Source organism: Indicator indicator, chromosome 3 (assembly GCF_027791375.1).
Source record: "Indicator indicator isolate 239-I01 chromosome 3, UM_Iind_1.1, whole genome shotgun sequence".
Taxonomy (NCBI): Eukaryota; Metazoa; Chordata; class Aves; order Piciformes; family Indicatoridae; genus Indicator; species Indicator indicator.
Window position 1 is genome coordinate 9,000,007 of NC_072012.1, and position 23,593 is coordinate 9,023,599.

Below are 23,593 nucleotides of genomic sequence, written 5' to 3' on the forward strand. Positions count from 1 at the left end.
GCTTGGTTCTCTACACAAGCTCCAATTAATTACTTCTGGCTATAAGGACTTACATACAGAAACAGGCTGAGAGCTCTGTCATTCTTCTGCATTATCAGGAATCATGGACAAAACAAAAGTAGTTTCAATTAATCTTCTTCCAGTCATGTTCCTCGGTAGAGACTCTTCCCAGACATTTGCAGCAAGAAAACCATTCCATAAACACTGCAGTAAGTAGCCCATCCATACTTCCATCCCACTTCACAAGAACCTGCAGAGGGGACATGCTGCGCCACAAAGGTTGCAGAAGAAAGAACCACAGCACAGTCCTTCAAAACTGTGACTTGCTATTGTTTCCTGGTCATTTAAGTTCTTGCAGCATGGTGTTTGTGAAATTTGGAAAGGTTTCTCCTAGATTCTTACCGCGAAGCATCAGACGGTCAGTGCGATCCCACATTTCCTTATCCTTTCCTGCTGAGTGCTCCACTGCATTCACTGGAACTTTTCAGCTATGTAAGGAGCACTATGTTGAGCCAAGTCAGGTTTTATTCAATTCCTGAGAGTCTTTATTCAGTCTACTGTGATACTAGTGGGTATTCAACCCTATTGTAGACCAAATGAAAACGCAAACTGAGAAAAGCAGAAATCCATGCACGTTAGATGTATTGGCCACATATGTAGGTCTGGGATATTTAAAAGGAAGACAATTATGATCAGGAAGCTTAAGTGCTTACTCTGAATCTGACATTTAAATATCCCATCAACAGCAACCAGCATTGCAAAATGGTTTAATTAACCTGAAAGGATGTAATTTTATGCTATTTAGGAAGAAATACAAATCTCTAAGTCCTTATATGTGGTTTATATCAGAGCAGTAAGGCCAAATTCTGCTCACAGCTACTCACATTTAAATGTGGAGCAAATTCATGTACCTCCCTTAATAGAGCTGCAACGAACATGGTGTAAATCCAAGCAGAATCTATCACACGTACTCTATAAGCCATTTTCTAAAATCATCACAGTCTTTAAAACATTGTAATGGTAGAGTTAAAAGTTAGTAAGCCCCAGTAACAGAATGGATCACCAAATGGCATGTGGGGCTGTGAGTCCTTGGGGTTCTCCTTCTCCTTTATTACTATTTTTATTTTGGTGACCCACCACTCATCCTATATATTTATTTGTTGAAGCTAACATGCCTTAAAGGATGATCCAGGTGGTTGAATATGTGGCACCGAATCCTCTGAGGTCCAAAACTAAAATAATCTTTGTCTTGCTCATATCCACAGTGTAGCTGACATCCTTCTGAAAGAGGGAAAGCTGTGGTCCACTGGACAAACTGTAGGACTGTGATGGATGAATCTGGGCTCTCTCCTGCTGTGTGACCACAGAAGTCACCTCATCTATCTGCACTCTGATTCCCTCAGAGTTCCTGATTGCCTGCTTGTATTGTACGCTCTTGAGCAGATACTCCCTCCAACAGGTATGCTTTCAGTGTCTGCCATGGAGAGCAAACAGGAAGGCTAATATGTGAGAGTTAATATGTTAATAAGCCTCTAGTTCAACGGTCTGCTCTATAAGGGCATCTGTGTGTCCTCAGACAAGACACTTGGGCCCAGGTACCACAAGCAGAATTTCCAATAGAATTTAGGACAAGGAATACTTCAGAGAGTCTCAGTCTCTCCCTCTGCCTGTCATCATCTCTGCAAAGTTCTTGATGCAAAATTCTCTATCTATGCTACTGTTCTTCACTGCAGCTCAAGCAACACCCCAGACAAGAATTTTGGTCCTTAGGAGCTCTCCATAAGTTCCTCTAAGACTGACTAGTAGGATCATACTTCAGAATTCCTCTGTCTATGAGAACTCTGGTTTATGAACCCATGGGAATGACAGCCCCACAGTCATCTCATCCCTGGGCATGCCTATTAAAAATCTTCTGCTACAGACCTGTTGTATAGTTCTTTCCTGTATGAAGAATAGAACAGTGCTACCCCACCAAGATGTCCTCATCAACTGACAGAAGAAAATAGCTCAGAATGCTAAACTGGCACTGACAGGAGACCCAAGCCCCATTTCACATTTGAGGATACTCTAAAACACAGCATGATTTGGGGAAAGTCAGTAGGAACTGTCACCCACACAGAGCAATCATTGCTGTTTGTCCAGCAGAGACATCTAGACACCAGCACAGTGCCAGATAAAATGAAGCTTAACTAAGTCAAGAAAACTCTTCAATATCTTGACATTCAGAAGCCATTGCTGATCAATCCATACTTGGAGAAAGATGTAAGTGCTGTGATGGTAATGACAGAAACCATGGATTCCAGAAACACAAAAGGTTTTTTTGCTGCATTACAGACAGCCTGGTACACTTCTGATGCTGACAAAACTGCTGGTCTCCCTGTAGACTGCCAAAATGACCAACTGTAGTCATAATCCATAATGCAATGTCTTCATTTTCCCCCTCTCCTAGATCTATGTGAAGCCTTTGGATTTTTTTTGAATTTTTGTGGTCTTTTCTGTCCTTCTCTGAGCTTACTAATTATCATTTGTCTGCATCTTGGCACACTGAGATCAATGTGGATGCTGAAAACTGAGCAGCAGATCAAGAAGTATGAGGCAGATGGGTAAAGAGCTATGGGAAGAGCTAAAAGGAGCAGCAGCATGTTCCAAGGACTTGTGGGACAGTTCTTTCTCCCAGGGATGCCATGTGCAGCATGACATGTTTGAGGCATTCTCAAAATGATGGAAAAGGCCAGTAGTGTGGCTGCAAATACAGGGATCCTGCCTAAGGCAACCCTTGGGAGCTTCCCGTGAAGCAGTATAAATGGATCCTTTACTGCTCAGTTTTCCAACAGCAAAACATGGAATAATAGCACCTTACTCATAATAACTCCATATCGTGAGGATAAATTAAGTGTCGCCATGTGTTCAGATTACCGTAGTAACATGGATCATAGATAAAAAGCTATATATAGTCACATAACCAATGCAGACAAATATATCTATAAATAAAACCTCTAAGTACTACCACAATACAAATAATAAATAAAAGCAAAAAAGACTTAGTCATAAACACAGGTGGATTTCCAATTATGGAGGAAGCACTTTTACCAAGAGCAGAGTGGAGCACATTAAGTGGGCTGGTGAAGAGAAAGGTAATAAATCATTCTACAAATAAATTATTCTTAAAAATGGTCATCACAGGCAGAGGCATGCTCTTAAACTTCTAGAATGCAGGTTTTTTCTAGCCAACTGAATATACAGATACCTAAGAAATATATAAGAGGATCCTCTAAAAGCCACTTTTTCCTGTCGAAATAAAAAAAGGATACCCATGTAGCCTGCTCAATCTGAACACAGATACGAGGGGTTCTTTGAGCTGTGGAGTTAATGAAGCATTTGTGGAGAACAGTTTACTATCTTGCCAAGAATTTATAGCACTATAAATCCTCATACTGTATTATACTTTGAAATAGCCTCCCTATATAGACAAGCCCCAAAACACAGCAGCACATGTGCATGGGGAAGCTAGCCAAACTATTCACCAGCTGACCCAGGGAAAACATGTGTGGGAAGGAAAGCATGGAGAGGAGCAAGAGGCAGATTTTATGCTGCTGGCCTGAAGACTTCTGATGGACAGGGAATCAGTGCCTTGCTAGGAGGTTTTTTTAAGAGCCACATAGAGTAACATGGCCAAAGTGTCACACCAGGCCCAGAGACAAGAGGCAGCTCTTTTACTACAACAGTATCCAAGTGTTCCTGCACCTAATATCTGCTTTGCACTTTAGAAGCCTCTCAGACTTATGGTTGGTGCACACACAGCACATGAAAGCTATACATAGAGAGCATTGTTGTGCTGACAAAGCCAGAAGCCAGACCTGGCTCACTGCAGAGTCAATGCCAGGCTGCACAGAAATAGACTCGCTAAGGCAAAGGTTACCTTGAGCGGTACCCAGGGTACTGCTTCCAGTATACCAAAGACCTTTGTAGAGACACTTTGTGTCAGATTTCTGTGGAGCAACCTTTTATGTCTGTCCTGTGGTGCTTCATGTCCCACTGCAGATATGACCCTCCAGTGCTTTTTTTTCATTCACTATAGCTCCTGAGAAGCAGGTGAGTGGTGTGATAGCTGTATTCCCCCCACTCTGCTTGCTCACCCAATAGCTGGCTGATCCATTCATCTTTTCATCAGCCAAAAGGCTTTCTGCTTTCCCCAAACCACATTCTGGGATGCCTGCTGGCCCTTAGTTTTGCTATTTAGAAGAGAATGAGGAGGTAGCAGAGGGGCATTAGCTTCACTCAGTGCACTGTTCCAGCACAGCAGATGGGACTTTGTCCTTCAGCAAAGCAACCTCAGATCCTGTTTTCAGTCAGAAAATGGTGGTGAGGACAGGAACTAGCAAATATTACCTAAATGCAATTACAATAAAAATCATAATTTGAGAGGTTTATATTAAAATATCTTTATACCAAGAGCACTTTGTAGGTACAGACATACTGATATCCTACAACTATCCAGTAGCTCCAGGGCATTCTCAATGCAGAACAGCAACAGCTATTCTCTGAAGGCAAAGCACTCCTAGCATGCATATGCCAACAAAATTCAGCTTACGCCAGCAAAATTCTGCTTTTGCCAACATAACTCGCTCCAGATCATCCAAATGAAGCTGTAAACTTCATTTCTCTAGGTGGGAGAAAGAGCTACACTCATGACATCCCTGCATGTACACTTTAATCACTGTAGCTCCATCAGTCATGTCTTCATACTCTGGACTGACACTGAGAGGCTGCAAGCAATAGTGTAGACCTAGCACTAGTTTCTGGAGCTCACATTTTCTAATGCTTGCAAGTTTCAGTTGTTGTTAATATCACAATGTTTCTTGCTTCTTATAACAGATGTGATAAATATCTACACAATCCTCCAATATCTGTGATGCACAGACATTTTGTTCAATGCTGATAAGGCTTCCTTTACAGTCAGGAATGCTTCAAAATCACTACAAAAATCTGCTGGGTAAACAACAGCCTAAAATAAAAGTGCTGACACACAGTTGCCCAAATGAGAATTCTGTAAGAAAGTTACATTTAATCCTATCTATATTTGAAAGTTCTGTATTTAGATTATAGTGTTTGATGCCCTATTTTTTTTCTGCTGAGTTCCATTTACCATTTCATTCTTCTGCTAGATACCACTTGAGATGACCATACATACATCCTGATCCCCTTAAATGCTTCTGAGCAGAAACCACTGTTCAGAAACTCATAACATTACATTTCATGCCCTTGCCCTCACTTTGCAGATGCAGAGGAATAGGCTACACTACACCAGTAATCTCATTTACTACTATCAGCTTGACTCCTTAACCCAGTTTGCAAAAGGCTGTCATTATCCTCCATCTCACAAACTTCATACATTTCATCAGAAAAAAATCTCATGCTTTTCTGAGCCATAACAATGGTACACACACACACACACACAAAAGAAAAGTAAATGCTTATTAATAAATGTCAACAATTAAATTTGCCTCTGACACTACAGTGCTAGTAGCTAAACTGTTACTGCTATTGATTTGTAATCACTGCTCCAGGAACAATCAAGAATACTGAGCATGAAGCAAAATAGATTTTTTTTTTCCATTGGACAAGCAAAAGAAGCCTTGCAAAACAAATTTGATTTGGGTTGAGGAGTGGTAATTAACATGCAACCCAGCACTAAGCTTCCTGATAGCTTAGGACCAAAGATCAGCTTGCCTTTTTTTTTTTTTTAACATTTACAATTCAATATTTCTAATTGTTTTTATCCATACCTGCTGACTGTTCACAAAAGATGAAACCACTCTAGTCCTCTGCTTCAGAAACTTGCTGTTGCTCAGCTGCGTCTAACCTAAATTACTAACATTATCAGAGATACTAAATCACAAAACTACAGTTGCTGGAAACTTGCAATGTGAAGACATTTCTAAAGAAAAACACTGGACCTCTTTCTCTGGAAAAATCAAGGTGAATTCCAAATGCTGGGCAAGACTCTGGTGCTGTTCCAGTAACAGCAAGTTTCTGTTTAAAATGAGGCCGTTCTCTGGGAGAAAATTTGTAATGCCAGGGAAAATACCATTTCAGGTTTGAGAGGTTTCAGCCTTGGGCATCTCCCTGGTGAGGAGAGACTGAGAGCCCTGGGGCTGTTTAGACTTGAGGGAAGACTGAGAGGGAATCTGACCAATGTCTATAAATACCTGAGGGGTGGGTGTCAAGTGGAGGGGGGCAATCTCTTTTTGGTGATGCACAGTACTGAGACAAGGAACAATGGACACAACCTTGAACATAGAAGGTTTCACCTCAACATGAGGAGAAACTTCTTTACAGTGAGGGTGACGGAGCACTGGAACAGGCTGCACAGGGGGACTGAGGAGTCTCCTTCTCTGGAGACTTTCAAAAGCTGCCTGAACGTATTCCTGTGCTGACTACCCTAGGTGACCCTGCTTTTGTCAGAGGGGTTGGACTTGATGATCTCTGGAGGGCCCTTTCAACTTCTAACATCCTATGATTCTGTGAGAGGACATAGAATAGAAATGTGCACAAGGGTCGGGGTTTTGCTCTGGCAGGTCGCAATACACCACTGACGGCAATGCATCTGGGGATGTGAAAGGTGGAAGTGGGACTCTTTTGCCCTTTTGAAAAGATAAACAGGAAGCACCATGGATAATTCAAGTGCACAGCAGCTTAGTAGGCTAGAAAATATTTTCCGATAACAACACTTGAAGAAGTTATGAGTTTGTAGCCACCTGTTCTAACCAGCACTGTTCTCTAGCACCTGGAACTGTTATTTCACTATTATGGCCAAATACACTGAATGTTGTTTCAAACTTTTTCCTTTGCTGTTTTGATTCTTTTCTTCCTATGGCTCCTGACAGTGACAGTAAAAGACAGTTCTTCACAAAATGGCATACTATTGAAAATTTTGTCTTTCATACGGTTATCATTTATATAGTCATTTTCCAGGATTCTAAAAAATATTTACCTAGGAGAGCTTCAAGTATTTTTCAATTAGGCATAAATGCCACCTTCAATAAAGGAAACTACCCGGCACGAATACAGAGCAGAGATTCAAAACTGAATTCCCACACAGCTATGTTACTGTACTAGCTAAAGATAGTGCCATTTCTCCAGAAAATGTGACAGGACAATTTGGTTCCCAAAGTGGTTGGATGTGCTTTCCAGTTGCTAGCAGATGCAGTAGTGATGGTCATTCCCTGTCCAGTGTTTAGGAAGGGGCTTTCTGGGTATTAAAAGCCTCATGCATTCCAACATAATCTTGATTTACAAACATCTTCAGGTACACTTTGCCTGTTGCCCTTATCTGTACTACATTCTTCTTTCCTGATTATTAGAAAGTCATATTCTGAGCTTGTGAAGAGGAATTAAAGTACCATTGCCTTTATGTGCAGAAAGTAGGAAAGAATTCCACATTTTTAACGTTAGCAACAATAGTTTACATTCTGTTCTCCAAAGTTTTAGGAAAGTTTTGTCATTTTCTTCATGTTTTAACTTCGTTAGCATCATTTTCCTCTCTTGAAATATGCCATGACTGGAGTAAAAACTTCTCTTTTGTAGCTGTTAACAAACTGCACAAAACAATGTATCTGGTAAACATCATCCCTTCCTCTTTTGCCCTCCTTTCACTAATTCAATCCATTTATTTCATATTTAGATTACCGTGAACATATCTGTTGAACACATATATACATGTATATATGCACACACACACATATATATACACACACATACATATATATATATATATATGTATATAAACTTGGACATGGAAACAGCACCCTGCCAGCCTTCCAGTTCCCATACAATTTGTGCTTTTTACTCCCTCTGCCTGAGGGAAGGTACTGGCCCACACGATGGATACCTGGAGTGACAGCACAACCAGGAGACCCCTGCAAACAGAGGAGACTCCACAATCTCTCTGAGCAGCCTGATCCAGTGCTCTGTCACCCTTGAAGTAAAGTTTTTCCTTAAATTCAAGTGAAACCTCCTGCGTTCTAGTTTGTACTTGTCCCTTGTCCTATCAGTGGCCACAACTGCAAACTAGCCACTTTATGCAGCTAGTTTTCCGGTTAAAAAGCAGTTTTTAAAAGCAACAAGGTATAAGCAACTGGAACATCTCTCTTACGAGGAGAGGCTGAGAGACCTGGGGCTCTTCAGCCTGGAAAAGAGAAAACCGAGAGGGGAATCTTACCAAAAATTATAAATATCTGAAGCATGGAGGTCATGAGGATAGGGCCAGGCTCTTTCCAGTTACAAACCAGAACAGGAGGTTTCACTTGAACTTAAGGAAAAACTTCTTTACATTGAGGGTGGCAGAGCACGGGAAGAGGCTGCCCAGAGAGGTTGTGGAGTCTTCCTCTGGAGACTTCCAAAACCTACCTGGAGGTGTTCCTGTGCAACCTACTCTAGGCTAACCTGCTTTAGCAGAGGTGGTGGACTAAATCACCTCTGGAAGTCCCTTCCAATCCGCACCATTCTGTGTAACTGGGGGAAGGCAACAAGAGCCAGCCAACTCCCCTCTGCTCAGTGCAGCTCTCACCAGCCAGGGCCCGTCCACGCTGCCAGAGGCGATGGGACCTGCCTGTCCCTCAGACCCTGCAGACAGCCGCAGCTCCGTACTTCAACCCAACAACTCCCCGCTCCCCTGCCTGCTCTGCGGCTGCCCCGCACCTGCTCTGTCCCGGTCGAATACTCCCACTGTGGGGCGGAGGGTCCTCATAGCACTTAGGTGGAGAAGTCTTCCCTGTTCAGGGCAGTGGTTAGCATCTCTCCACACCAAACGCACCACCACGCAGCTTGCAACTCTCCCTCCCCGCTACGCCCCCAACTCTAGCAACCCCCTACCCCGTCCACACCCGGAGCCCCCACAGCCCTATTCCTTCACAGCCAACCCACCCGCCTCAGCAGCCGGCGGAGCCCGCCCTGTCTCCGCCCCCCGCGGCGGCGGAGCCCGCAGCGCCCCGGCCCCCGCTCCCCCGCTCCCCCTCCCGGCGTCACCTGGGCGTTGGAGCCGAGCTCGGGTGGCCGCCGGGAGCCCGTGATCTTGGCTGTGGTCTGCAGGTTGATGGGGGAGCTCTGCGGGGGCTCCACGGTCGCGGCGCTGCAGCCCAGCCCACCGTTGAGGTGCGCCGTCACCATCGCGATGGGAGCCTTGGCCGGCAGCACGGAGATAGCCAGGCTCTGCCCGGGACTGCCGCTGGGGCTCCCGCCACCGCCGCCGGGTGCCTTGAGGAGCGCCGGGACGCCGCCGGGCTTGGCGCTGCTGCTGGCGCCGCTGCCCACCAGCACGGCCGCGGGGCAGCTCCGCACCGCCAACTTCTGCCGGGGAAGAGAAGGGGAGAGAGAAGTGACATCGTCACCCGCCAGGCTGCAGCCTGACCCTGGCCATCCCCCAACCCTCCGGCCTCCCGCAGAGCTCCACCGCGACTGGAGCTCTCCTGCCGGGCTCGGTCTATGCCAGCAGGGATTTTGGGTTTCTTTGGGTTTTGGTGTGGTTTTTTAATAGGGTTTTCTTCTTGGAAGGACAAGCGTGCAGGCTAAAGGCTGGGCTTCTTCTCCAGAACTCTTGGTTTCACTCGGGCTTTTCAAAGTGGTGGTTTGGGTTTTTTTTCCCATTGGTATCTGTTTATGCCCGAGGCGAATGAGCCTAGTATAGGTCTAGATAGTACTGCAGTTCTAATTAATACTAAAAGGCTTAAAGAATGTTACTTTTCAAGTTTCTGTTAGCGTGAAAATCATCACACGTGTTCGCCTCACCCTCTTGCTTCAGCTACTTCTCGTCTTCACCCTGACCTACTTCGGAGTCGGTTTTTTGTTTCCCTTCTAAATTTGCGTGTGTGGGTTTGTTTATTTGGTTTGGGGGTTTTGTTGTTGTTTTTAGCTTGTGTGTGTGTGTTTGGGGATGGTTTTATTGTTTATTTATTTCGTCTGTTGCTGGTTTTGTTTTGTGTTTGGTTTTTTTTTTTTTTTCCTTCGTAAACTTCCACTAGTTTCTTAGTGTCTGGGGGTTGGTTTGTTTGGGTAGCTAGCTTTTCTCCATAGCGTCCACTGTAACTCGCAGTTCTCTTCCTCGCAGTTGTACTTGTAAATGCCTGTAGAGTGCCTCTTCTGTCATCTGTGTTAGGAAGGTACTGCTGTATTATGTCACGGTATCTCCCACAAGACTTGTATTTGAGACTTCGGTAGGCACTTTGGGGTTGCCACACGGTAAACCTCAGCCTGCATGCGTGCAGGCTGCATGAAATACTCACTTTTGCAAAGTAAAAAAAAAAACTTCTATAAAAGTCGTTACACTTCACATAATCTGAGAAGCTGTTCCTACTAACGCCATTTAGGCAGGTGAGGTATACGTGGGGGAAAAAAAAATCTGCTGATTCAAGCCTTTTTTGGTATTTTGAAGTATTAAACATCTCATTTTTACAAGACCTGATAGTAAAGATGCTTAGTGCTGCAAAGTCTTCTGCCCGTATTTAGTTGCTAACTAGTCCTGATGGTTTCAATACAACATCTAATGTGTAGTCCTTCAGGAGGCTGTTGCTTCCAGTTCTGCTGTTGTACAATTAAAGTACTCATTAAGAGTTTTGTTGTCAGCTTGGCTTGTTTAAAACACACTCAGTGTGTGTATGTATGTGTGTGTATATGTATATATGAAGTCACAGATACACTTAGTTCTTCACAGAATCAAGTCTGGAAAATCTCAACTTCTGGGCATACAGTAGAAGCCTTGTAGTATAAAACTACCTGACTTTCAAGAAAATATCTTCCTTGTTACCTTCAAACCCATTATATCCTTCAAGGCTGTAAAGCCTTGTCAAATATGTCTGCACCAGCAACTGTAGTTTTTGTCTTTATATGAAGTAGCAAGTATGCATTTTACCAGATACCTGCTTCATATTTTAATATAAAGAAATGACTTTTTTTTTAAATGACATTATCCTTGTAATTGTGGCTTCATATAAATTGTTTTAAACTTTGTTTATTTTTGCCTTTGCCTTTCATTGTATATTACCCTAATAGTCATCCCAAGGAAGCACAGCCAATATTTTGCTTAGACTATGCTGTCAAAAGTCATAGATGTCTTGAGGAGGCAAAACCTTTTCTTTCAGTCCAGAAACACACCTGTCAGCTTAAACATACTCAAAAATACTCAGATTAAACTGAGCCTCATGGCTTTCTCTTATGCAGGTGGAAAAAGTTGCTTATGACAAAATTCTATAAAACTATTTATCTGTTTTGCTGTAGTGTGGTTTTCCACCTGTATTCCTTGTAGTGATTCAGTGGTGTTACAGATGCAAAAGAGCTGCACATAGGAGAGTGGAACGCTCTCTCTCCTACTCTACTGAAAACCTCTTTGCACAGCACCTTATTAACCTGTACAGTGATACAAAGCTTTCAGGTGAAGAGTTCAGCTTCGTGGCCATAGTTTTGATTTCTTTCTGTCACGTGGTAAATGCTGAAAGCTGACAGACTCTTGGAAAATGCTGTAGTTGGTTACAGTGATACAAATTCACTACCTAACTGGAGTTAGTCTCGGACTGAAATCCTAGCTTTGCTGCAGAAAGCTGGAGATTTGGTGCTGATGTCACTAGCATCAGTTTTGCTATGGTTTTTGGTTGGTTGGTTGGGGTGTTGTGTGTTTTTTGGTTTTTTTTTGGTGAAATTAAAAACATTCATTACCCCCTGAGAGGTCACTGTATTGATGAAATGTGTTGTAGTGTTTATCTTCAGACATGAACATTTGCATTACTGAATGAAAAACCTCTCCAAGAAATCTTCAGTCTTATCGTTTTGATTTCATATCATCACTTAAATAAAATTCATAACATGTAATATTCTAGTAGTATAATACTGCTTTACTTTTCTCTCAGGCAGTGCAGTAACAGCAAACATCTAAGCAAATAACTCCACAATCCTCAAAGACAGACAATCCTTGGTAGTTTAGCGAAAAACACAAGAAAATAAGTAGGAGAAGATTATGAATTTCCTGACAAAATTCAGTAACAAGTAATTGCTTTATGTCTTCTTCCAAAGGGGGAAATTGTACCAAGAAGTACAAAAGCAGAAATTCTGTGAACAAAAAATTCACTACTCAACTCTACCATCCAGTTCCTGCTTTTTCCCAATAGGTATTAACAGCGAGTTAGTTTTGTGCACCTTTGCGTGTGATGTCTGCTAGTATTTTTCTAATAAAGAGACAAAGCTGTCTCTTCATGTGTATGAGATGAGAAAAGCTAATGAAATGAGGGTTACTGCTTATTTCAGTCAAAGTTGATATAAACGTTAGATGCTTGTAAAATTGAACATTCATCTCCTAACGGAAAACTTCTCTGAGTAAATAAAAAGAAAGAATTGTGTCGCGGTGATAGGCTTGCAAAGACGTATTAGCCCATGCCAGTCTCTACCCCAGAGAATAATGCCATGCTAAAATTATTTAAACAACTGCAAATTTTAGAAACTAAGTATGGAAGCGTATACAAATGATGAGGTGCTCAAGATTAGCTTTCAGAATGGCCTGTTTGGAGAAAAGCAACAACGTCTCTTCGGTATCTCATTCATTGATTTTCTGAAAATGTGCTTATCAACCAAAACTTAAAAAATAACCCCCTTAATCAGATTATGTTAGTTAGGAGATGAGCTATTACGCAGTTTTTCTTTCTAACAACCATGTTTATTTGATACCCCCGTGAAGGCATTGATAAAGGTGTGTTGGCAGAAACAAAGATTGTGATATGAGAGATTTAAAAAAAATCCTCCACAAAACCTACATCTGCTGTGTTCTATTTCTGCCAGATTAATTTAAAAAATAGTCTTGTTTTTTAAAAAGAAAATCTGCATTTTGAGGATCAGTCAGCATAACACACTCTCTTGACACTTTTGGAATGATGAATAATAAGAAACTAAGCAAGCTTTGGTAACTGCAGCTGAAAACGTGCTGATATAATGGAAAAGCTAAAAGAGAGAAAAAGGAAAAAGAAAAAGAAAAAAATTACTGGCTTTAAATGCTGGAAAGCAGGTTGCTGCTTCTCGTCCACACTACAGCAGTCCTCACAATACACCAATTTTGAAGCAGTGCCTTTTCAATAGCAACACAACTTTCATTTTCACTGCAGGATGCCACAGGCAAACCGGAGTTTGAAATATGTATGCCAGTCACATGCAAACGCACTACAATGTGCTGGAAAGCTGCCGCTTGTTTATGATTTCCCATCTTGTACATGGCAGAGTCTCAATTATTAAAAGCAGAGCTAATATTTTTTTTCCATATGTATCAAAATAACTCTGGCCTTTCTTTTTATTAGCCCTCTACCACCCCCTCCTTTCTGTCAAGCTCTGGACTCTAAAGGCTTGCAGGTGAGAAAGTGCAACAGTTTTAGCCTTCCTACCATCAGTTACTCAAACACTGCTTTTCCCACCATGTACCACAAAATCACTCTGTTTAGTGAATAAAGAACTGGAAGGAGCCAAGAGAGAAAGGATTTGGAGGTGGCCATGCTGTTGTGATACGCTCACTGAGCAATACGGTACATGTATGCACAAGCACGTGCACACAGGCTCCAGCCAGCCCCAGCGCTGCTTTTAATGTGAGGTTTTGTTTCCTTCTTTTTCGACTCTGCTGCAGCTTACATCACGTCATCAAATCCTTACTGATCCGATGTCAACTTTACTTTGCACACACATCTCAAATAAGAATGTGGTCATATTCTGCAATGGAGGAATACTTGGCTGCTGACTGCACTTTGCCACAGCGGTGATTTAAAACAGACGCACGCCTCTCAACAAACCCTCATGTTTCCCTGGAACAGTTTAAAAACGACTTAAAATTTCACTGTCCATCACATTTATACTGTAACACCTACATGCTGTAGACAGAGACTTCAGTCCATTAGTCTTGCTAGAATGATGCTCTCCTGACAAAGCAGTTTTGCTGTGATAAAACTGCAATTGTTTTCAGAGCAATAGCAGTTCTTTTCCGTACTGGCCCTATGGCTAAGATAAAACACTTGGCACAACCCTGAGAGTTTATTTAGCTTGCAGAAGACTGGCAATCCACTTTAAAGCCAAAATGACGGCTTGTCAATTAATAATTTAACATTTGGCACTAATCTAGGGCCCTGCATGCAAAACAGCTGAACAGACTTCTCTAGCAGTGAGGGCCATGACCTCTGTTCATTTACTCAATTGTCACAATAAAATTCTCTTGAACAATGGAATATTTAATATTCCAAGATTGACAACACACAAATGGTAGACAGCCACCAGCTATGGCACTGTAGTATTGTGTCTTAGGATTTTGGTACAACCCTATGAATTTCCATGTATTTCTCATGTATTTCCAAGTTTTTACTTACATACACAGCTGATCCTGCCTGATCTGTGCCCTAGGTCATGAACCAACCACAATATTACACACTGAAACACAAATGAGCAGGGCTTATGCTGGGCATACATATGTACACATGCATGGGCACCCACAGGAATTTGGTAGATGTTTATGGAGGCAAAAGGCTCTGTAGTCTGTATTTTATCCCTGGACTACCACAGACAATTATTTCCTTTGCATACAACCCTTGGACACCAGGTTGCCTGTGGCCAAAGAGAAGACATTAAACATTTTTTCTTCATACAACCAAGGATGAAGACCCTTGCATGGAAAAGTTTTATGCACTGTTCCTGAAATACTCTATGTTGATGTAATGGTGTTCCAGCCATGCCACCCCTTAAGGAGGAGGAGGAGGAGGTGCATTTTTAAGGAATGCTGGGGTAGTCCCTCCTGACAATCTCTCAGTAAATGACCTGTCAGTTTGATGCAAGTGCTCTCCCTGCCACACTCAAGCTGGGGTGGGGGGAAGGGACGGGGAGAAAGGAGGGGAGTGAAGAGAAATTGCTCGACAGAAGTATTTTTAATGACCCCAAGGGAGGGGTCACCACAGGTCAGGATGATGTATGGTATCAGGGGGCAAGAAGCCTTCCTCCTCCTCATCCTCCAGGCTAGTGCTGCGTGGAACTGAGTGGACACCTGCTTGGCTGCTCTGTGCAGCAAAACCCTGTTCCAACCCCACCACCCCTTTCCTAAAGGAAGCCTCCAAAAGCACAATTAATAAACAAGGAGGTGGATCTTGGATGTTAGTTTTTCTCAGGGGGGATTAGAAAAATAGAGGAAAATCTGGGACTCTGTCAAAACAGCCATTCCACGGCAGACTTTCAGCCAAAGGCGGCTGAGTGTGAAACACAAGCAGAGCGGTTTACGTGTGCTGAAGTACAATATCAGCATTATTATTTTTCAAAAGGCTTATTTTGTCTGTTGGTTTCTTCCTTTTCTTTCTTCCTTTATTTCCCACTCTTCCCTTCTTTTTTTATCTTTTTTTTTTTTTTTGACAACTTCCTTCTTGCCTGTCATTAGAAGTAAGCATGTATTCCTTTCTCTCTATCAGATCTCAGTTAATTAGCCATCGCTGCAGCAGGCTCAAGGATTTAAATTCAAAGTGAAACTCATTTTAATCAAAACTGCAGCAGACTGGGGGTTTTGTTTGACTTTAACCTGAAAGTCAGTTATTGTACCACTGATGTACACACCACATTACCAGCTGAGTGCTTTCAGCATCCCTCTATCAGTGTGAAATATTTAATCGGCACAAGGATCCAATCAGCACAGCAGAGGGGAATCTAGTGTGTGCATTAATTTACTTTCAGTTGAAAAGCAGTAAAGCAGGTCAGAAACATATAACCTTCTCCCTTCCCCCCTCCTCTTTCCCCTCCCAAACAAATACACAGCACATCAGAAGAGTTTTGTCGGCGGGGGTGGGAATGAAAGCCACCCTCTATGAATCCAGATTGGAGAGTCAGACAATAGATTAGTCGTTCCTGCCAAAGAATGACAAACACTCTCTGCAACAGAAGAGGGGAACGTCCCTCCCCTCCAAACACACCCTCCCCCCAACCCGAATCCCCTCTCAAATTAATTACATTGGGTAAATGCTTGGTTTTAAATCTTTGACTCTTTTTAAGATAGAAAAATATCTGAATGATTACCCCTTCTGTGCATGACATTAATTAGAAAGAAAGTAAATGTCAGGCAAGAGTGGAACGGTCTCTTTACTAAGGTGCACTGGCTTTGGATTTTCTAACCAGCCACATTATCCAGGAAAGGCTGCCATTAATATTATGGGTATTAAAATTTTGGTTTTGGAGCATCCCAAGCTCTTATACACACCAGCAATTTATCTATTGCAGAAGCATACTGCAGCCTACCAAAGCTAACTTTTTCCACTACCAAATCTACCTTCATATTTCTCGCTTATTCTCTGAAGACAATCAAGGTTCTTATTTCCTTGATAACATAGCAAGAGTATCAACATGCAATTTTCCTTCACAAGGGATCGATTACAATGTGAACACTACGTGAACAAACTTGTACAGTCCTGCAAGCAAACCCAGCACACAGACATGCAGTCACAGTCAATGATTAAAGTTTCACCAGAAAACCCCAAACCCATCCCACCCCAGCTCGTCAGTCTGATGTGGCCAAAACACTCAGCATGGCTGCTTTCCAGGACAGGGCAGCAATGAAGAATTAGCAGATTTATGTAAAGAAAGAATTTTTCTGAACTGGTAAATACTCTAATAATGGGAACAGTAGGCTTAGAAAAGCACATATTCACTCAAGTGCAATTAGCGTTTAATTTCTGAAACCATTAAACAGCTTGCTGACTGGAAAAAACAACACGTTTTCAACTGTATTGCTAACTGGCAATCCGCTTGTCAAAGCTCAGAATTATCTGCTTAGTGGCTTGTAAACAGCATTTTTTAACTAAGAAGGAGTAGGGGGAGAAGAGGACAATACTTAATGGGAAAAGTCAGATTCCTATCATGGAACATTCTGGAAATGCCTGTGCATCTTGAAGGAGAGGAGGAGGGGGAGCTAGGTTGTTTTTTTTTTTTTAATAACCTGACAAATAATCCCTCCTCCTTTCTCTCTCTCAAACCATGTCAATGATCAAGGAAATGAGAACAAGGCACTTGATTCACAGCTGACTCTCTCTTCTTGTTACATCAGATCAAGAAGGAGCAGTCTAACGGGGGCCGATTTCTGCAGGGGAAACAAATCTACAAGCTGGCATTTTGCCTCCTACTCCTATTAATTAGCCTGCTTTTCTGTCAGAAACAAAGCTTTTAAGACTTACAACAGAGTTACAAGTGTACCCACTCACACATACACTGGATATATGCATCCAGAAAATTAAATACTATTGCATGTGAGATAAACTCCTCAAAAAAAAAAAAAACTTCAAGGAAAGAGTGGTTAGTTTCCTGTTTTACTTGATGGATGGATCTCTATTCTTTCTCTTAATCCCAAGTAAAACTGCTAATAGTAAGACATTGCCTGTACTAAAGCCTCTGTTAATGGCAGCCTTTGGATTGGGTGCGTTGTGCTCCGGATCACGTCCGTAGCAGCAAGGCTGCAGCTCAGTCCACATACCTATGAAATGCTTCTTTTCAATCCAAACTTACAACAAAGGAAAACTTTGACTTGATCTAATTTCAAATAAACCAGAAAGCATGCAGGCATCCTCACGGCAGGTCAAAGGAGGATTTAAATGGCTCCCTGCTGTGTAACATGGGTTCTCCCCTAGCCCCAAAGCTGGAGTCCTACTTGCTGTTAGCAGCTCAAAATTTACATCCTTTTGCTGTTGCCAACTTAACTTTCCCATGCTTTGCCACATCCCCTGCATTCAAGAGGACTGCATTAATCTGGCTTGTTTAATGTTGAATAAGCAGAACAACTCTCCACAAACAAACACCCAAACCCCCAGTGTACACCATATAAACACTAATGTGCTTCTAATTTAAGTTTTGAAAAAACAAAGGCAGAGTGATTAAAGGCCAGGAGCATGCAGCTCAGCATATGGAGCCACAGTAAGTGCCCCAGAGTAAGTTGAATGTTTCCATTGTGTGAAAGACTCATTCATTATATCTACAAGATGCAGTGCAGACATTTGCATTTTTAGAGGGAGATCTTGTCATTTTTAGATAAATCATAGGATCCAGACCCTTTCTAAATGGCATCAAAGCTTGCTTTTCTTGATACGTTGCCTCCCTTTGTTTCAGTACTCTGCCTCACAATTTTTTTCTTTTCCTCTGTATGAATGTCATTAAAGTTTGCATCCTAGTATGCCTCAAGACCAAGATGTGAACTCGGGGCTTCTCCTTTTTGCTTTAAAATGGGCTGCTTCCAGTGATCAAGCAGGGCAAAAAGAGATGCAGCTTCATGTGATCAGAAAAACAAACAATAAATTAATTTATTGTATGCAGTTCAAAGCTGATGCTTCCTGATTGACATTTCTGCCCCTCCCTCCTCTCCAATCTAATATTTTCTTTGATTTCTCCCTCCTTCACCTCAGCTTAAAATTAAATTAGGAAATGCACATCTTTGGTGTGGCGGAAAGAACTGGCAATACAACAAACTAAGCCAAATCCATTTTGTTGGGGTTTTTCCTCTCTCTTTTTTACTAGATAACAGACAATCCTTCTGAAACGAACAAATGTAACTGTGAACAGATACAGACTTCCCATGGGATCAAACCATCAGTCCTTCCATATACATATAAAGAAGAAAGAAGTTAAATGGTTGCATTTCCCTCAAGGGAAGGCAGAGATTCAGTTGTGAAATATTCCCATCAGAAATCCTGGATGAGTTGAAAAGAGGAAAACAAAAAAACAAACCAAAACAAAAAGAAATCCCTGCCACTTCTCCAACCCTCATATAGACTTTCCCCAGCAATTCTACACATGCACATCATGCACATCTGATTCCAGCAGCACAGGATGATTAGCATTACTGCATTACTCTGGAGTGATTACTGTTTTCCAATGGCAGGCATATTTGCGTGGTAGTCATGAAACTGCTCGGAGCAACCTTTCAATTTTCCAACACTCCAAAGTATAGCTTTGGTGAAAGCAAACAAAGCAAAAAGGGAAATACAGAACCTAAACTGAATGCTTACATCTAGGCACCTCAATCCAAATCCAGGCTGTCGTGCCCACACAGACAGCTGCTAACTGGCACAGGGGCAAAGTCACCCTGTGCTCGAGTACTCTGAACTCAGGTGATCCTGCTCATTTTTGCAAGTGAATGTTGGTACAGGAATGAAACCGAGCTCTAGATGTTATTAGAAAACTTGAAGAGCATGCTAAATTCAGAGGACAGAAGAGGAAGGCAACATCATGAACAGTTTTTTTTTTGCAAACCCATCAGCTATTAGCACACCTTTGATTTTAATGGAATCCCCACATGGCTTGGCTGCTCTGACTGGACCTGTGTCTACTTCTGGTTAAGCACATCAGAACAGAGATGCAACTGGAGGTGTTCTCTAAGATTTAGATAATTCCCTTTGCCTCAGTTTCCCAACTTTGATAACATGCCTTCCTTACAAAAGTATTGTGAGAATAAAACTGCCCAACATCTATTAAACACTATTTGTTAATAAAGGCGAGTTAAAAGGTATAATCTCATCTTAATCCAATGGATTACTGCTGTCAAATCAAAGGTAGTGCACTATTGCACTGTTTATCTAATCTTCCCTGATGATATTTTCTAATGTCCTCCATAGGATCCCTTCTGGAGATGAAGACAAGGCTTCACAGTTCAAAGTATTTTTCTAGGTTCAGGTGTGCAGGCCTGGCTACATACTGAAGCAAGCGAAGGTCACAAAGTTAGAGTTACATGTCTTTTCCTTTCTATAAATTCCATAACAAGCAATCTACAGATCCAGAAATGTATCAAAGCCCAGACAGAGATAACAAAAACACAACTGACAACTAAACTCTAAAAAGAGGTGCTGCAAGTCTGAAGAAGAAAAGTGTTCAAGGAAGCTGGAAGGAATGGGAGATGAGGCACATGGGGACAAATTTCTTGCAGCAGCACACTCGAACCTCTGCTTGTTAGTGGACAGAAAAAGGCTGAAGTAGCAAGCCCTTGAGAGATTTACCTCCTGTATCACAAGGTAAAACAATTTATTGTAAGTTGTGGAATTAAGAATGGTCAACAATTGTGCAGGTGCTTTGCAGAAGTAAATTACAAAGATGAGTTGACAGTGGACTTCTATCTCAAGACTTCCTGCTCTCTAATGCACTTTAATATACAGAGGGTGACAGTCTCAATACCTTTCTCTGTCCTTTCTCTGAAATTCTGAACATCCCGGCATCATTCCTAGAAGCCTCTTAGATTCAATAAAACTCCAGAGATAGCAGCTGAGTTCACTTGTGAAAGGAAGCTGCAGGAGCTAAAACTAAGGCCAAAGAGTTAATGCACACATGATGTATCCACTCAAAGCTGGAAACTGAACTTTTTGACTTTGAACCCCCAAAACTTTAGTCATCAAGAGAGAACCCTCACTCCTCTCTTCATCTTTCCTTTAATTGTACCACTTCATTTGTCATGAGCCCTATCCAAAACATAAATTTGAATAGTCACATGGCCCTGTTCATCCAACCTTATGGTCGGCTGTGCAAGCAGGGTGGCTGTGACAGCACTTGAAGCAGCAACAGTAGTGGTTTTTTTTTCTTTCAGGAAGTGGGTGATCAAAAAGATAAATTGTATAATGAGGTAATTTTCAAGACTTGGCTGACTGAATATCAGTTGATCAAATATCACCTCTTGCAGCAGCTGGGGTTTATGGTGAGTTGAAAATTCCCCCCAACATAAAATTGCCAGACCAGCTCAGTTGGAAAACAAATGAAGCTGTATTGACAAGCAAAACTACAATCTAAATTACAAAATGCAACGAATATGTACAAAATAGACAATATTTACATATATTTACAATTTATAAACACAAGAACCCCCCTGGACGAAACCAGGGGGCTACCAACATCTTCCCCCTCCTTACTCTTTTCACTCCCCCTGTACATGGGACAAGAGAAAGAGCAGAGAGTAGTTTGTTAGCACTTAATCAAAACAAAGCAACCCAGCCAAGGTCAGCAGCAGCTAAGCAAGAGCCAGCTAGTATCTGCTAGAGTGAAGGAAGTGAAAAAGAGAGAAAGTTAGTTTACAGATCTAACTTTATGTCAGGTACCAGGCTGATGAGATTATTTAGACCTTAACATCATTTTTCCCTTTTACACCCAATGGTGATTTCTTTAGATTCTACCACTTTCTGTTCAGAATATGTGGAAAACTTTCTAGGCACAGCCTAAAACTACCACAGGGTTACTAGAACTTAAGTATTCCAAAACCTCTGTCATGTGCTCAGACCACTCTGCAGTTCTCTCTCTCTTTTTTTTTTTTTTTTTTTGGTCATGGGGGCCACGTAATGCCCTAGTTCCTTTAGGGACATGGGTGATTTATACAGATGAAAAAAACAAAACAAACCTCCCCTCCCTAATCTCCACAAGTCTGACAAAGAATGCTGTGTGAATACTTACATTGGAAACGTCAAAAGCAAACTTTTACAGTTTGAAAATCCCAAGTAATGCCACTTGACTAGATACAGATAATTGATCAGGCATAATAAGAGGGGAATGCAGCATGAAATATTTTTCTTTTAGTAAGACTTCAGAGAATGCATGAAAAACTGTTTAGAATTACTGAAATGCATAAATATATTATCAGATGTTGAAAATATTGGGCAAATTTAGAAACAAGGGAGTGACATACTTTCAGTCTAACTGAATGGAAATTCAAATTCAAAGATAATGCTTAAAGGCAAAGAAAGGTATACAGCAGCAATGCTGGGAAAGAATATTAAAAAGAGACAAAGGAGCTGCTAATGAAGGACTCTGTAGTTCCTAGGATGAAGCTAACACACTGCACAACCATTATTCCAGAGGCCAAAAAACAGAGTAGCAAGCAATAAATAACAGAGATCACACCAATGGAAGTAAATAAAATGGAACACAGAAGAGAGAATGATAAAGAACCAACTGGGCCCACTTCAAAATAACAATAGGAGAGGAACACAATGGCTAAGGAGAAAGCAAGGACACGCTACACAGTAACTCTGCCATTGCCTTCACAAATAAAGATGTAGACGATTATACAACACAGAGAAAAATGGGAATTATCTGCAAGATTTAGACACTAGTCTGCACCTGTGAGTGCCTGAACTAGATTCTGAACTACTCTCATGAACAGCGACAGGAGAAAGAAAGACATTTTGTATGTTGATTTTCTTGCTAGGATAGCAGAAAGCAATTAGAGGCTTCCTCCAAAAGAGCTATATAGGGAGCTTCACAGAGTGACACAAATCTGTGTGTATATGTGTATACTTAGAAAGGATTTGAAGGCACAAAAGAAAGGCAAGAAGGGAAGGAGAGAAGCTTTAGTAAACTTTTTCACAACTTTGTTACCTTTAAGGATCAGAATAAACAACATCCTTTTGGCCTTATTTCCCACTGTGTGCTATGAATTGTAAAACATCACAGCCACTTAATACAAACTCTGCCTCAATCAGATCCTTTGCCTGGAACATTTGTCACAGTTGATAGCTTTTCTTTCTGATAAAAGCCATTTTGCAAAGACACTGAACACAAAAAAGCCAGGGTGGTCAATAAAACCAGATGCTTTGACTGGCCACTTCTGCAGTGCACCCAAGGGTTTTTTACACTTCCATCATTACCTTCTACATGAGTGAAACACTCTTCAGAGTAGAAGGCAAGGATTAGGACATAGTTGTGGAGTTCACTGGCAGGTTTATACAGCTGCCCCTAGAGATCTAAGTTCAAACACAGGTCAAGCCATTAGGAAAGAAAAAGGAAGTCCTTGTTCCAGTTCCCACATTCCAAAATCATTTGGGGTGCAACCCCCACCTCATGGTAAGGTTGGGCTGCAGTTGTGTGAACTGCAAAAGCATGATGTAGAAAAAGAATGTGGCAAAGAAGGGGTAAAATGAAGCTTTACTCATTTCACTGGATTCCAGCAGAGCACAAGGTGAGGACGTTAACAGCTCTCAGTGTAGAAGCAGCAGCTCTCTGAACAGTTTTCTCAGTCTATACTGTGACTTCATCCGTCCCTGCATCATTTTATTCTTGCTTTCACCCCTGGTTTAATTCCCTTTTTCTTTTTTTTTTTATTTTCTTCTTTTTTTTGTCTTTTTTTTTTCCTTTTCTTTTTTCTTCTTTTTCCTGAAAAGCTGAAGCATTTAAAAGGAACTGTGGAAAAAAATAAAATAAAGCCTAATAATGACGGCCTTCTCCAGGAGGTGAGGGGAATAGGCCATGTTTTACCAAACATTGTATACCAATTTAAATTCACAGTGCTTCCAAAGGAAGCTGTCTCCTGATCATCCTCCTTTGCTATCCCCACCTATGTGACTGCACGAGCATTCAGAGAGCTACCCAATAAACCAGTGGCTCTCCTAATTAAAGCTAACTTGCTATTGAAACAAAATCTAGGTTTTAACTCAGATTGGTTACCCACCTCAGTTCATGTTCTAGCTGTAGAAACAACTGGGCCAATGTGGCAGGAGGAGGCAGTGGGGAGGAAGGGTGAAGCAGGAGGGAAAAGCACCCTTCCAGAAGAGAGCTGGTGTGGTGTTTGGGCAGCTATGAATTGTGAGGAAACTGGGAA

At 41.7% G+C, this 23,593-nt stretch overlaps 1 protein-coding gene across 2 annotated transcripts in view; it reads right to left on the reverse strand.

Moving 5' to 3' along the window:
* Positions 1 to 23,593, reverse strand: part of PHF21B (PHD finger protein 21B) — a 170,328-nt gene that overhangs the window by 59,503 nt on the left and 87,232 nt on the right. Inside the window, exon 4 of one of the 2 annotated variants that reach the window (XM_054399739.1) lies at positions 9,028 to 9,348. The exons of the other annotated variant lie outside the window; for it this stretch is intronic. Within the exon in view, the coding sequence (XP_054255714.1) occupies positions 9,028 to 9,348 (321 nt within the window). The remainder of the gene's footprint in view (positions 1 to 9,027; positions 9,349 to 23,593) is intronic. 2 annotated transcript variants of the gene reach the window in all.